Genomic DNA, 16832 nt, shown 5'->3' on the forward strand with positions numbered 1-16832 from the left:
TAACCTTTTTTAGAGGTTTTTTGATCTATAATAATCTTAATATACGTACTCCGTTTCAGTAATTTTATAAAAGTAAAAATCTAACTCAATCTGGCCAAACCTAACTTCAACTTAGCATAAGCTAACATATTTGAGATCCGAATTCGAATTTTAGAGTCGAATAAAATGCTATTTTAGAGATTTAAAATACATGCTCAGTGCAAACCATGAATTTTATGATAGTAAAAACGGCACATTTATGACTTTAAACTGCCACACTAGCAATAAATCCCCAATAATGGCCAAATGGTCGTGCGTCTATCCAGTGAAAACACTAAAGAATTAACGGGTCGGGTGGCATGTATGCAGAACCGTTTATCAATATTCTCTACTACACACACATTATTGCAGACGGCCAGAACGCATTGAGAAATAATTAACGAGCGTACGCAATTGCGAATCCCTATGTACAAATGGTCAATTAACCTGGTTGTTCGAGCTTTTCCGGCGAGATTTTCACGTTGACACAGAAAACGCATTGTGGCTTAATGTCGAACGTTACTTCGAACAATGGCGATTCGAGGAACCCATCGACATATAAATCTCATTCTTGTGCCATAAAACGTTGAGGCTTGCCGAGTTGATGTTGGACGTCAAAAAAGGGCACAATCTCAACTTGGACGGGGGCGAAAAGCGAAAGTACTTACCGGTTGAAAGAAATCCAATGATCAAGCAGGCCCATTTTAAAATACATGTAATGGAATTCATGTTACACAGTTTTCGTACATTTGTCCGTGAACAGTCCGCACACTCATCACTTCATATCACTTCATCGTCGACCCGGCTGTGTTGTTCAGTTTGTCCCGTCTGGAAAACGGGTAATTAAAATTATTGGAACATCCGATTGGATAATAAATGAAATACAATAAACAAACATAACAGTCATTACATCGGAGAAGTTCCGGTGTTATTAATATGTAATGCTGGATAAAAATAATATCCGGCGTGAGTTAAGAAACGTTATTAGTGGGTGAAAGTTACACATGCATTTTCCAATTTCCATTCGTAATTAATGTGGAAGTTGATGGCTGGCAAAGATACTGATGGGTTTCAATGCGCGTTTAATTATTGCTTTTACGTGTTTATAGAACCATATAAAATAAATGCACGTTAGTTAATAATGGATAAACAATGGCTTATTAAGAATTTAAAACAATACATATTTCCTATACGTTAACAACGTGTCATTTGGCTGTCGAGAATTCGATCTGAAAATTGCAATTGGGCAAGTAGGAAAGTATAGTGTAGCAATTGGTTACCTTAACACGAAAATGTTCGTACATACTTGGAAATTGTGCAATAATTGCGAACAAAGAAATTATGTGGTTATAGCAGCGTACCACAACTATTAGTTTTAATAATAAGTCCTTTGCGTCTCTATGGAAATTGCTTATTGTTTCTTTGTTTAACTCATTTTTTTTTACTATAATTAATATGCTAATAATTATCTGAGATAATTATTTATTGAAAAAACATTTTATTGAGTGTATTTAATGACGTTATAAAGCAATCATTAATTAACCATTAACTATGGTTTTTAGATATCTTAAAATACTCAAGCAAAATTTATTATTTTAAATTTTATGGTAATGATAATGCATTTTTATACTTTTAAAACTATTTAATGATACAGTTTAGATTCCTTGACCGAAAATCAATAATTTTTTAATTAATGTTAAGTAAAATAGTCAAAAAATTACTAAATCCTTACTAATTTATCTTGCTTCTCATTAATGGTTCAGTTTAGATTCCTTGACCGAAAAATAATAATATAGTAATTAACATTTGACAAAATTGTCAAAAAATTACGAAACCCTAATTAATTTAACTTGCTGCTCATTTTTTCTTTTGTTTTAAGTACTCATACAAAATTTATTACTTTTTTATTTTGAAATTATTAGATTTATATGTCAATGTTAATGCATTTTTATACTTGTAATAGATTTAAATGATGCAGTTTATATTCCTTGACCGAAAAACAATAATTTGAAATAAATCTTTTGTTTTAAGTACTCATACAAAATTTATTACTTTTTTAATTTGAAATTATTAGATTTATATGTCAATGTTAATGCATTTTTATACTTTTAATAGCTTAAAATGATGCAGTTTAGATTCCTTGACCGAAAAACCATAATTTGCTAAATGCGAAATTTATTGTTTTATATTTTGAAATTATTAGATTTATATGTTAATATTAATGCATTTTTATACTTTTAATAGTTTTAAATGATACTTTTAATTGTAAGCTTCTTTAACTGAAAAACAATAATATTGTATTTAATATTTGATAAAATATGTCAAAAAATTACGAAATCTTGATCAATTTATTTTGCCGTCCATTTTGCCTCTTGTTTTAAGTATTAATGCAAAATTTATTACTTTATAATTTGAAAATATTAAATTTATATGTTAATGTTAATACATTTTTATAGTTTTTAATGATGTAGTTTAGACCCCTTGGACGAAAACCAATAATTTTGAAATTAACATTTGATAAAATAAACAAAAAATTACTAAACCCTTATTAATTTATCTTACTGTTCATGTTACCTTTTTGAGTACTCAATGGAAAATTTATTATTTGAAATTATTCAATTTATGTTACTGTTAATAAATTTTTGTACTTTTAATGGTTTTTGTTTTTGCAATTTAAACCATTTAATCGAAAAACAATACTTTTGTAATTAACATTTGATAGAATATACAAAAAATTACTCACTTGTTGCTCATTTTACCTGTTTGTAAAAACTTTAAAAATAATTGTTTAATGTACCTATTAAATATTAAATTATTTAAATATAAAACTGTATAAATTTATTATAAAAATTTACATATAGTCCTTGATAAAAACATTAAATCTAAATTAAATTTCAAGACTTACCAGAAGTACAATAAACATAAAACTGACATAAGATAAAAGTTTTGATAGTAAATCTAATTCTGAATTTTTATTGTAATCATAATAAAGCGAATAGATAAAATTACTTTAAAAAATTTATAAAATTTTAAAATAATTGTGTAATAAACAAAAGAATAAATTTATTAAAATAATAAATATTATGTGTTTTGTCCATATTAAATCCTACAATTTTATTTGAATAATCTAATGATTAACCTTGACCAGAAAAACTAAAAAATGACCAATGAAATTTATAAATTGGTTTGATCCAAATTTTAAAGCAATTATTACAAAAAATTAACAAAAGTTATCATGAAATATTTAAAAAAAAGTTTAAAACGTTAAAAATAAACAGGACCTTACTGTTTAAAAAGCTTTATAAAGCTTCAAAATATTTATATAATCTTCCTAATAGCAAATTCCATTAAAATTATGAATATTTAATAAATAAAATTTTATTAGCAATCTCTGAACTTGAAATTCAAATAAATTTATAAAATATTGACTACCAAACTTTATAAATAAAATATTGTAACTTTAGAAGTGATTTAAATTTTGAACCAAATTTTAAACCTTGACCGAAAATCAATATATCTTGAACTTATTTAAAAATTGACAAATTTTATGGTGAAATATCTAATGAATTTTAAAATGTTTCAATATTTTTATCATATTAAACTAAACATTTACCACTTTAAAGAATTTTAAAGTAATTGTTTAATATTCCTAAGGACAAACTTATTAAAGTTTTAAATATTTATATATACAAAATATACTTGATGTTATTAATTTCTGAGCCAAATAAGTATTTGTTGAAAGAAAATAAATGTAAAAATGTCTTAAAAAATTAACAAAAGATGTCATGAAACAATTTTAAGACGTTATAAACTTTTAACATGACTAGTCTGATTATAAAGCTTTAAAATAATTATTTAACATTTCTAATGACAAATTCCATTGAAATTACAAACATTAAATAAATAATAAAAAATAAATTTTTATTAACTATTGACAACCAAATTTCATAAATTAAATATTGTAATTCTAATAATGATCTAAATTTTAAACCAAATTTTAAGTCTTGACCGAAAATCAATAAATCTAGAACTGATTAAAAAAAAATTGACAAATTTTATGATGAAATAAATGTAAAATTAATAAAGGGTATGAAAAAACATCTAATGAATAAAATGTTTCACTATTTTATGGTATTCATATTTACTTTATATATGTTATATAATTAATAAATATTCCAAAAGTCAACTTTTATTTAAATTATAAACATAAATAATTAATAAATATTATTATTGTAATTAATTTTTTATATATATTATTTATTATAATAACTGAATAGTAATATTAGAATTTGACATGAAAAATATATAAATATTATACTAATGAATTTTGTAAATTAAAGACATGACATAATAAATATAAAACTGACAAAAAAAATTAACAAAAGCTAATATGTTTGAAAATCTTTTAACATATACATATTAAAACTAACATAAATATTAATAAGTGTCATTATTATTATTATTATTATTATTATAATCTAAAAGGTAATCCTTGAACTTGCTTCAAATATGATCTATAAATTATTGAGTTTTGAATTTTAAGCCTTGACCGAAAAACAATAAATATAAAGCGGAAATAAATTAACAAAAGCTATAAAGCTCTAATGAATTTTAATTTTTTTTAAATATTTTTATCATACTCATAAAATATTAAAACTAATTTAAATAAACATTATTATTATTGCCATTATTAAGTTGTATGTATAATTTTATTATAAGAATTTAAATAGTAATCCTTGAACTTATTGTACATCAAATAAAATTTATAGTTTATTGAGTAACAAATTTTATAAATTAAATATTGATTTAAATTTTAAAACAAATTTAAGCCTTGACCGAAAAATAATAAATCTACAACTGACATAAAAATTATCAAATGTTTTGATGAAATATTTAATGAATTTTAAAATGTCTCAATATTACTATCGTATTCATATCAAAACAAACATGACTTTGAACAAAGATTTCATCAAGATGACAAAATATAAGATTAATGATATTTTAAAAATAGCATAAAAGCATTTTGCAACACCCTAATAATTATTCTATTTTTATAATGGACGTGCTATTTTTATCCTTCAAATTAATTTAAGAAAATTTACATTTTTATATTAATCTCATCGTGTTGCAACGATTAAAGTCTAAGGTTGTTGTACTTTTAATAAAAACCTCGAGGTTAATTGCCTGTAAAATTCGTCAAACCGTCATGTTTGCAGGATCATATCTAATTAAATGATTAAACGAAGACCACGATACCGGCGATTTTGAGACCCGTTAACTTAATTTCATCCACTCACCTAATTACATCAAAACACATTTTTTTTTATTTTCATCCGATCCTCGCCTCAGTCATTTCGATACGAGACTCGTCTGTGTCCTACTTGCACGTTGAATACATTAAAAGTTTGTCAACCTTCACCAAGAAAACACTCATGAAAGTGCACAATAATACGATTTATATTCAGTTTAATGGTGGATGAATAACGGGCGTTTCGTTAATTGGTGAAAAGTGTTAATTAATAACGCCCAGAAGAACTGCAGAAATTGGATTGTGAGTTTGAGTAGTTGTTTTAACGAAAATCTTGTCGTTGTTCTTTTTAGCGGTCAATTTGGGAATAATAGTTTCCGCTTTTTAATTAAATCTCAATGAAACTCGTGAAAGTCACGTCCATGCCATGCACAATGATTCACATTTTTCGAACTTTTTACTCTTATTCCACGTAATTGGATAGATTTGTTGTAATGTAATTACTGCGAAAGTAGGTGTGGCACAAAAACTGATTGCCCATTAAAATATTACGCTATTAATAACGTTTGTTGTTTTCCTTGCTTCGTTTTTTAAATTTCTCTCTATTACATTGAAATGAAGTCACACCTAGTCGGATTGTCGTTCTAATTAATAAATGCCACGAAAATACGGTGTTCGCTATTATTCCTGTGTCCGAAACACCGTAATAAATCTCAACTTTTTCTTGTTTGTCGAATGTTGCATCCTCTTCGCAAATCCGCTTTTATGCGCTACATAAAATACCCATTAGAGTTTAACAAAGACCCTTAAACAGACGTACGAAAGTCGACCTCTTTCAAAATAAAACAATCGTTTCCTTGTTGTAATTACAAAATGCACCAAAATGGAATATTAATTGGCCGGATTCGGACCGGCGTATTCTAGAAATTTTCGCAACACGAAACCGATTGATAAATTGTAGTTTATGGGATTTCATTTCCTTGTTTTGAATAAGTAACCCGAGGTCAGATTCATTTGTGGATGTCTGTTAAGTGAATAATCAAGAACACTTTCTCTTAATGCGGAGATGAGGTGGATTCAAAACGATTCGGGTAAAGTGCAATGTTGTGTACGAGATTTTTTAATATGTTGGATTCAAGGCAAATGTCAAAGTTGTTTTAGTGTTACACGATATAATTTTTTTATGGTAACAACATAAAAAGAATAATTAAAAATTTAATATACATTGATTTTATTAATAATTTAATGTTTATTCATTTTATTCGTGATATGGCGTCATTTTAATTTTTTTTTTTTATGGTAACGAGGTAAAAAATTAATTAATAATTTAATGTATATTTATTTTATTCATTGTCATGATATGGCTCATTCAATTAGAAAGTTTTATATAAAATTATGAATGTTTTAATATATTAATTAAAAATATTTATATATAAAATAAAAAGAAAATTTTAGATTAGCTATTAATAATAATTGGAAAAATAAAAGTGTAAATGGTGACATTAAGTAAATAAGTTTTTGCAATAAACATTTATGCCTCGTATTTTTTATTAATACATTTATATAATAATATGTTACAAGTTATTAAAAACATTAGATAATAAGTCACTTTCTTATGTTGAAAATGTGAATAAATAATTTTTTCAACTTTTGCAGATTTCAGTATTTATTTTAATTTTATTTGAAATCATTTTATAAATTAATTAAATCATTATATCAACGTAAATAAAATAAATACAATATAAATAAAAAACCTTTTAATTAACAGTAAATCTGTGATAAACATCACTAATTCATATTTAATTTGATTTATAACTTTGTAAAATTTATTTTCCGACATATTAATTCCGGAGTTCAAAAAACCACCCCATAATTAACAAGTTTTACAATTTTTTAAATTTTTTTATGTGTATGAATGTTACAGATAATTATACTCTTATTAAAGTTATTTTTCAACGTAAATAAACATAAATAATAAATTAAAAAATTCATATTCAACAATAAACTTATGAAGAATAATGCTGGCAGCTTTTACAAATTTTAAATTTTAAAATTATGTATATCTATTTATTTAATGTCCATTTTTTATGTACATAAATTTTACGGATGATTATAAACCATTAAATGTTATTTTTCAAAGTAAATAAACATAGTTTATAAACAATAATAAAAAGTAATATCGAAATTAACTGTGAAAAATAATAGCAAAAGCATTTACAAATCTTCACAGCTAAATTATTTGTTTATTGTTATTTAGGTGGTAATTTTTTATGTACATAAACTCAAATTTTTTCAGATGATTAGAAACTTAAATTATAAAAGAATACATAAAGTTTATACTAATTTAAAAGGTTTAATATTATTTTAATTTAATTTGCAATTTTCTTAAAATGGTACGTAGTTGAGCATAAATTATAAAGAAAAAGTAAATAAAAAATGTCATAATTTAAAATACACTTATGAAAAATAATGTAGAATAGGGACGATATTTTGTACAAATTTATGTATTTATTTTAATTAAATTTAAAACTTTTTATGTACACGAATTATACAACTGATTGTAATCATATAAAACTTATTTTATAAAATGAATTATAAAAAGAAATAAATAATAAATCTCATAATTAACAATAAAATTGTGAAAAATAATGTTTATACTATATTTTTTAACCTAAACTTATGTATTTATTTTTATTTAATTTTCAATTTTTTATTTCAATTTCAAAATCAACAATAAACTTATGAAGAATAATGGCGACATTTTAAAAGCTAAATTGTACATTTATTTTAATTTGATTTCCAACTGTACGAAATCTATATTATTAAAAGTAACAAATAAACAATTTCATAATTAACAATAATCTTATAGAGAATAGTGGCGACATTTTATACAAATTTTAGAAGGTGAATTATGTGTTTTATGTATTTTAATTTCATTTGACATTTTTTATATACACGAATTATACAAATGATTGTAAACATACAGAACTTATTCTATTGCATAAATTGTAAATAAATAAATAAATTAATAAATAAAAAATCTTATAATTAACAATAATATGTTTATACTATATTTTTAAACTTTAACCTTTATTATTTAATTTTCAATTTAGCAGATATTTTATATAACTGTGATTTTGCAACGTCAATAAACCCAAACTGTAAAAATTAATGAAAGACAATCTCATATTTAATATATACAGAATAATGTCGACTAATTTTAGAAATTTTAAATTTTAATGTATTTGTTTGTGATTTTTTTATTGTATACGAATTTTACAAATGATTATAAACTTATTAGAACTTTTTTAATATAAATATTAAAAAAATAATAAATAAAAAATTAATAATTAACTTATGAAGATTAATGAGTTAAAATTGTATAGTTATTTTTAATTAATATCCAATGTTTTATAGATAGAAATTTTGAAATACTTGTAAATATTTTTCATTTTAATTAAATTGAATTATAATAAATAATCTCTTTATTAACATTGCAAAGGTAAATCCGAATTGTAACTTTTACACAAGAATTTTAAGTATTATAATCTCTTAATTAACATTCCATTATCTCGAATTTTCAAAACTGAGCTTTCTTATATTTCTTAAGAAATATTTCTAGTTCATTACCCGTCTATTTTTTAAATACGCATATATTTATTGAATTATTTAAAAATCATTTGACCGACTAGAACAGTACAATAATTTTTATAAATTTTAAAAACTAAAATTATATATTTACTTTTATTGAATTTGTAACTTTTTATATGTATAAATTTAACGGCATAAATTGTAATTAATTTGTGAAAAACAAGAAAAAATTTTAAAAGCTAAATTATGCATTTTTTTATTTGCAATACACGAATTTTACTGTCGATTATAAAATTATTAAATTTATTTTCAACATAAATAAATCTATATTATTAAAAATAATAAATAAACAATTTCATAATTAACAATTATTTAACCAAGAATAGTGGCCACATTTTAAACTAATTTTAAAAGCTAAATTGTGTTTATTTTAATTTCATTTGAAATTTTTTATATACACGAATTATGTAAAAGGCTGTAAATATATAAAACTTAATTTATAACATAAATTGTAAAAAAATAATAAATAAAAAATCTCATAATTAACAATAAAACTGAGAAAAATAATATCTACACAATAAAAATCTAAACTTATGTATTTATTTTTATTTAATTTTCAATTTTTATGTGTATGAATTTAGCAGGTGATTTTAAACAAATTATTGCTATTTCACATCAATAAACGCAAATTGTAAAAAATAATGAAAAAATAATGTGTAGAATAATGCTGATAGCTTTTAAAAATTGTAAAAGCTTAAGCAAGTATTTATTTTATTTGATTAGTATTTTTTCTGCATACCTACAATTACAGGTACTTTTAACGTAAATAAACATAAATAAAAAATATAATAAATAATCAGTTTCATAATTAAAAATAAACTTATGAAGAATAATGGCGACATTTTATACTGTTAGTTATTTATTATATTATGTACAAAGGATTGTAATTTTAAAAATTTTAAATTTAATTAAATAAAATACTACAAAGTAAAAAGAAATAATAACTACATTAATAATAATATCGACGATTTTTACAAATGTTGAAATCCAAATCTGAGTATTTATTTAATTTGATTTGTAATATTTTACACAGGAATTTTAATGATTAAAAACTTTTAATTACCAATAAAGATGTTATTGATAATATCTTTCAGCTTTCTTGTAGTTCTTAGGAAATATTTCAATAAAACACATTTGTAGTTCATTACCCGTTATTTTTTAAATACGTATGTATATTTATTGAATTATTTAAAGATCGTTTCACCAACTAGAATAGTACTACATGTTATGAATGTAATCTCTTGTAATTTACATACAATAAAACAAAATTTATTACTTTATGAACAATCCTCAATAGAAATCTAATGCCGCCAACAACAATGGACCCAATTAGACGAGTTTTATAAAATTTTATATAACTGAACCGAAACTATTACAAAACAACATAAAACAGGAAGAGATGACAATAGTTAAACAATTAAATTTGCACATAATATATCATCCGGCGTCGTTTATTTTAATTAGGTTAAAGGCAGAGCCGTACTTTTAAATATAAACTTTTACTTAATTAATTATTGCCTTTGTGAATATTTGTCCTCAAAACCTATTGAAAGAAAATAACCGTATATTAAAAAGCCATTAGACCACACGAAATCTAACAAAATCGACAGCAAAATTGTTAATGTGACTCAAAAATTCGTGTCATTACCAACAAACTGATGCAAAACAATACACCAGACAGAATCTAGTGCATTGCACTCTGTACAATCAACCCGACACCGAATAGAAATCCGATCGAGAATTTCCTGCGATCGATATTGAACCTGCACCACAGCCACATACCGTAACAACACACCGAATAGAAAACCACCCAGTACGGACGCAGGCACAGTACCACACACGCACGCTCACAACAACAACAACAGAAAAAAATGCACCGGAAAAAGCGTGGTGATTGAAGAGAAAAGTAACGGGGACCGGTTACACACGTGCACGTACCGAGTACGACTGGCCGTCGACGGTACGGTCACTTTGCTTTGCTTTGCACCAGGACGGCGCGAGGAAATCTTCAGGAGTGGGTACGATGCGAAGAAGTCGCTCTTCGTCGACGTTTTGGGATGGTCAGTGATTCTGGTTTGGACGGTGTTTTTGTTGTTGGTCGGCCGGTTCGTTTGTTTCGATATTGCTGGTGGTACCAGTAAAAGAAAACGTTCTTCTTACTAACTTGTGCCTTGATGAAACGTTCTTACTAACTTGCCACATGTGGAATAATAATAAATACTAACAAAAATTTTGTATGATACTAACACTGAACATTCTTGTGATGATTCACCACATGAGATTAGTTAATTAAGTGGTGAAACAGTTGCATTAAGCCAATTAAAGTTTTAAAATAAATCTCTGGTGTTACATGACATGTACAGTTAAGATTTATGTACCACTAACACTGTTCATATAATTAATTGTTTAGCTCTTTCATTGCGATAGTTAAATAAGTGAATAGGTCAAGAAGTATTGCATAAAACTCTTTGTACACCTTCCTGCTTTATCCAACAAAAATTGTGTAAATAACCGTTTTAATAGTGGTATTTTTAACATAATTTAAAGGAGAGACATCAACAGGCAATTAAGCGACGAACCTTCAAAATTTATTTTTTAATTTAACAACCAAAAGTGTAACTGTAAAGTGAAAATATTTCTCCGGCAAGTACCAACGAGAGTTTCCCAGCATAATAACACGCCAAAACCGGTCTAATTAAAATTGAACAAAGATAATAAATTATATTATCAGTAGACACGGCAACATCGGATAGAGAGTGGTATTTGTTTGGCCTAGTAATACGAGCCGACAGTTTCCAATCCTCTCGTGAATGACCTCAAAACAAAACGTATCTTATATGCAAAGTGTCCGATATTTTTGTGGTAAAACTCGAATCGAAATTTAAAACAAAAATATAATAGTCCATAAAGTTTGCGGCAATGCGCTTATGAAATGTAAAAACGGATTGCAGGCTTTAAATTCCTCTCACATGTTACAATTTCTATTATATTAGTTCATTAACATTCATTAGTATGTATGAGAGGGTGCGTTCGAAAAAAATCAAGGATTCTAAAAGTGAAGGTGAATAATTTATTAATAATTGCACTGCGTTTGAAAGTGACAATATCTTTGCATACTTGATACACGATATTTGTTTTCACATTGTTATGTGAGTCCATCTGCGTTTTTCCTGCGAAAACAAACCCGAGTTGTGGAAATATTTACGGGTTTATGTAAGTCAACCTTGATGGAAAATCTTATGCAACGCTAAAAAAACTGTCATAACGCTTAAACTGCCGTAATGACAGGCGAAGTGAGAGTTGTTTGGTGTAATCGTTATTTGCATGAGCTTAAACGGCTATAAAAAAATAAGGAGCAATCTCAGTGATATGCAATTTATGCTATCTATATGTATAATCGTTGTTTATGTTTAACATCTATGAGATTCTTTTTAAAATTCCGATTGCACAATGTTTTACGTTTTAATATCAATTCAGGGTCGTTTCTTACATCTGATTGTGTGGCTGTACCATTTCGTAAACTGTATACAGAAATAATCAGTACAATAACAACTTTCTGAAATGTTAAATACACACAGTCAAAGTATCTGGGGAACACCCAGAAAAATCGAATTAATTTTAATTAAAAAATAACATAACTAAATATAAAATAACACACTGTATACCACATTTTTTGATACAAAAATAATATTTTTTTACTATTTATCGTATTTTTGGGTACCCATTAAATGGTGCAATTTAGTATATCTTGAGTTATTGACTCAATATTCATCAAGTTTTTATAAAAATATTTTTATTATTATGAAAGGTCACCATTTAAGTGACAAACTAAAAGCAACTGGGATGATAAAGGATGGATCATCACAATGTAAAGTGGCTCGTTAAATGCACACATCTATGAGTGTTATAAGAAAATTGTGGAGACGTTGCAATGAATATAATGACGTAAAAGAAGTACATCCAGACCGCAGTAGGATAACTACCCCGGTATATAATCTTTTTTTGCATTTGCAAGTTCGGAGACATCCGGAAATAACAGCTCCCGGGCTCAGACAAGAGCTTTTTAGGACCCACGATGTGATTGTGTCAGCTCAAACTGTCAGAAACCGTGTCCGAGAGCAAGGTCCATTTCAGAGACGACCTTTAAGGGTACTCCGATTGCTCCCTGGAAATCGCACTGCTAGTTTAGCTTGGGCACAAGAACATTCTGATGATTGGAGCCTTATTCACTTTTTTGATGAGTCAAGATTTTGCTACCATCCAGATTTTGGAAGGATACGTATCTGGAGAGAATCTGAAAACTAAGCACGGTTCATTAATGTTTTGGGGAGGCATTAATTCTGACGGAAGAACCGGGCTCTTTATAATGGAAACCACTTCGAATGAAGTTCGATATCGTGACAATATAGTTTTACTCACTGTGTTAACCAATATGGACCTAAATTCCATTTTCCCTGGCTACCAACCTCCCCCGACTTTAATCTAATAGAGAAAGTATGGGATAGTACGAAAAGAAGATTTTAGAATTGCCAAGACCATTGTGGAGACCAGCAGCAGCTAATTTTAGCGATACAGGACGTCTGAAGAAATCTGGACCAAAACCTACTCGGTAGGCTGATATTGAGTATGCCAAAACGATGATAAAAAAAATAAATAAATATGGCATAATTTTTATAAATAACGTGTATAATATATTTGGTGGGTATTATTATTTTACTATTAATAGGTTGTAACATCATTTTATTTAATTAGTAAAAAACATTTGTTTTATCAATTAATTATATTTTCACATTAGTTTTTTTTTGGTTTTATTGCAATAATTTAAAAATATTTCGGAGTCCGCCAGACACAATGACTGTGTTATTATAGTCATATCTATTTTATAATATTTAATGTAACCTCTTAAAATAATAATAATATATTAACGTTGTTTACTAATGTAGTCTAAAATATTAATATTTCCTTATCCCTTGTTTTATAATTTCGGCGCACCTCTCTCCAAATTTTTTGAATTACTTTGAATGTGATCCCATATATTTTCTGTAGAATGTGGAGATTACGACACCGAAGACAAAATATAGTGGCTTTAATCTTTTGAACAATCCGACACATTTTTTTATTTGAGTTTGGGGCCGTTATAATGTTGAAACACATTTCATAACGGCATCGTTTCTTTAATATATGGATGCAAATTGTTGTTTAAGATATCCCTATACATAAATTGTTCTGTGTATCGTTGTCTTCGACAATGGTGCATTGAATCACCACCAACTTCTCAATACTTTTTGTATTGTTTTGCCTCCTGTAAACCGTCTAACATAAGCAGGACCAAGATTTTTAAACAAATATAAACACATCAGAAAAAACTAGCCATTCCCACTGTTCCATGGTCCACTGAACATAATCCTGAGCAAATCGAATCGGACCTTAACATTCATAGTAAAAAGGGAGAGATTTTTTTGCAGGTCTGAGGGCACACAAACCCCATCTGTCTGACCGTCTTCTTAAAGTTATTGAACTAAATTCAACAAGTCCTATTTCTTCCAGGTTGGTCTTAATTTGAGTTGTCGATAAATTTTATAATTTTCTCAATACATTTGCCTACCACTTGCCCAGTTTCTTTAAATTGGTTAATGATACGGGAAAGAATTGACTTTTCAGGCGTAAATTTTTCTTGAAGCGTATAATACAGTTTTACTACAACCCATTATTAAATAATCATAATATGCAAATGACCGCTAGTAAATAATTGACAGAACGGAGCAATGAACTAGCGAATTGTTCAATCAAAAAAAAACCTACACAATTATTTGAAAGATATTACGTTACACACAAAAAGAAACCTAAAATGTTTTGTCAAAATTTAAAATATTATTTATTTTCGGAATATTTAACCTTTTTAAAATGTTCTTATTTCATTTCAAATATCTATTTTTTTCTATATTTAATTATTGTGTTTTATGACGGAACAGTGTCATTTAACTTTGGATAAAATGAATCAAGCAGTGGGCAGCATCAAGGTGGGACTGAAAAGTTTGATTTTGGAGGTGTGTTAGAAAAACTGATAGACCTATTGACTAGCTTGTGGACGATGTACAAAAGCAATGCAGGATCAATATATGACATTAATTGTAACGGAGTTACAGTAGGCTGTACTGAAAGAAACAAATCACCTGAAACTATGTTCTAGACTAATAACATGTGCATCTTTTACTAGAGGCAATCAAAAAGCAGGATTAGAATAGTGTGAAGATTTTCAAAACTGGGTTGACATGGTTTTCATCCATATTCTAGTCGTACGGGAGTTTGAAAAGTATCTGCAAATATAAAACATCATAGGTACGTCCAGGATGTTTTTACATACAGGAGTGGCACAATATTGGTTTGGAGTCATTATTATGGGCAATAGAATTGATCTAGTGTTTCGAAATTAGTTTTTAAGGGCATTACATATTTAAACAAAATTCTGCAACCAGTATGTCTTTCTATTTTCTGGAGCTATTGGCAAAAACTTGCGACTTTTGCGTGACAATGCTCGCCTACATATCGTACCAGTGGTGACAAATTGGATGACCAACGAAGTTTCACCATGGTTTACACAATCACCAAACTTAAGTCCGATAGAGCATGTATGGGACATGCTTCAAAGAAGAATTTCTCCACATATATTAGATTTAGAGAGCTTTTCAACACAAAATGGTTTAAATACCTCCAAATATTATAATAAATATTTTTGGTTACATTATTTTGTCTATGCTCTACAAATGTAGAGATTGATACAATTTTAGTTAATTTAAATTACATTTCGTGTCACACTAAAAGCTAATGATATATATAATTTTTTTATATTTTTATTCCAAATTTATACAAATATTTTTAACTTAAAAAAAGACAAATATATAATATTAAGTTTTTTATATACATAAGGGTCTGAAATATAATTCAAAGGCGTACAAAAATATCCTGAGACATTTCCTGTATGCGTATATCGGACGTACAACAATAACAATAAAAGAAAGTACAATAAATAATAACATTACTTAAACTGGCATCCAATTCAAATAGTTCAGCTCACAGTTTTAATATATTTTAATGAGTTGCCATAATTATGGCCACTACTGTAAGTGTACTTTTGCAGTTACAATTAATTAATTTTAAACAATACGAACGGTACCTTGTAGGTAATTAAAGTTTTTACCTCTAAAAGCCTTTCGTTAGCTAATAAAGTAAATTACACGCATTAAATAGCAACAAAAAAAGGCGTAAATTGAGTAATGAGATTTTACCATATTAGATTAATTGGATGTAGATTGTGCGACCGCAAATTACATATTTACGGTATTCCAATTCTAACACAGTTACATTACAACGTTTTGTTGGTCGTTCCACTTGCTAATTTCACCTCAAATTATTTTATTTGGCATTACGCTGGATACTGTTATTATTGCCATATTTTCCATCGTTTGCATCGTAATGTGTTGCGGGTGTCGGACATTTTCGTTGTGCCGTATTAATTTTTGTACGTGTGAATATTTAAAACACGCAAATTTTACAAGGCATTGTGTATTGTTTACATATTCCTTTTTTTTTCTTAATTAGGCAAACTGCATTCAATTAATAAGGCAGGCATGTGTGAAAATTTTCACTCTATTAATTTATGCATTTGTGAGATGGATCTTTGAAACAATGCAAATTTCCAATTCTGACACCAATCTGTGACTGCATAATTAAATCAGACTTTTTACTTTTACAATTTCAACAACACTAATTAGCCGTGGGTGCTGCAACAATTTTAATTCCACCCGATCTTGACCCAGAAAATCGAGTGCACTTTTCTAACTTTTGTAAAGTTTAAGGATTTTAGCTAGGGTTTATTGGAAACTGGATTGTGCCCACGAACGAACCGGAGCTGAAG

The 16832-nt window shown here is 26.9% G+C and overlaps 1 protein-coding gene across 1 annotated transcript in view; it reads right to left on the reverse strand.

Moving 5' to 3' along the window:
* Positions 1-10853, reverse strand: part of LOC109603153 (uncharacterized) — a 21223-nt gene extending 10370 nt beyond the window's left edge. The window contains exons 1-2 of the mRNA XM_020019614.2: positions 10700-10853; positions 687-846 (exon numbers count right to left, since the gene is read on the reverse strand). Coding sequence (XP_019875173.2) covers positions 687-747 — 61 coding nt within the window. The 5' untranslated portion in view covers positions 748-846; positions 10700-10853. The remainder of the gene's footprint in view (positions 1-686; positions 847-10699) is intronic.
* Positions 10854-16832: the final 5979 nt, after the last annotated feature.

Source organism: Aethina tumida, chromosome 5 (genome assembly GCF_024364675.1).
Source record: "Aethina tumida isolate Nest 87 chromosome 5, icAetTumi1.1, whole genome shotgun sequence".
Classification (NCBI taxonomy): Eukaryota; Metazoa; Arthropoda; class Insecta; order Coleoptera; family Nitidulidae; genus Aethina; species Aethina tumida.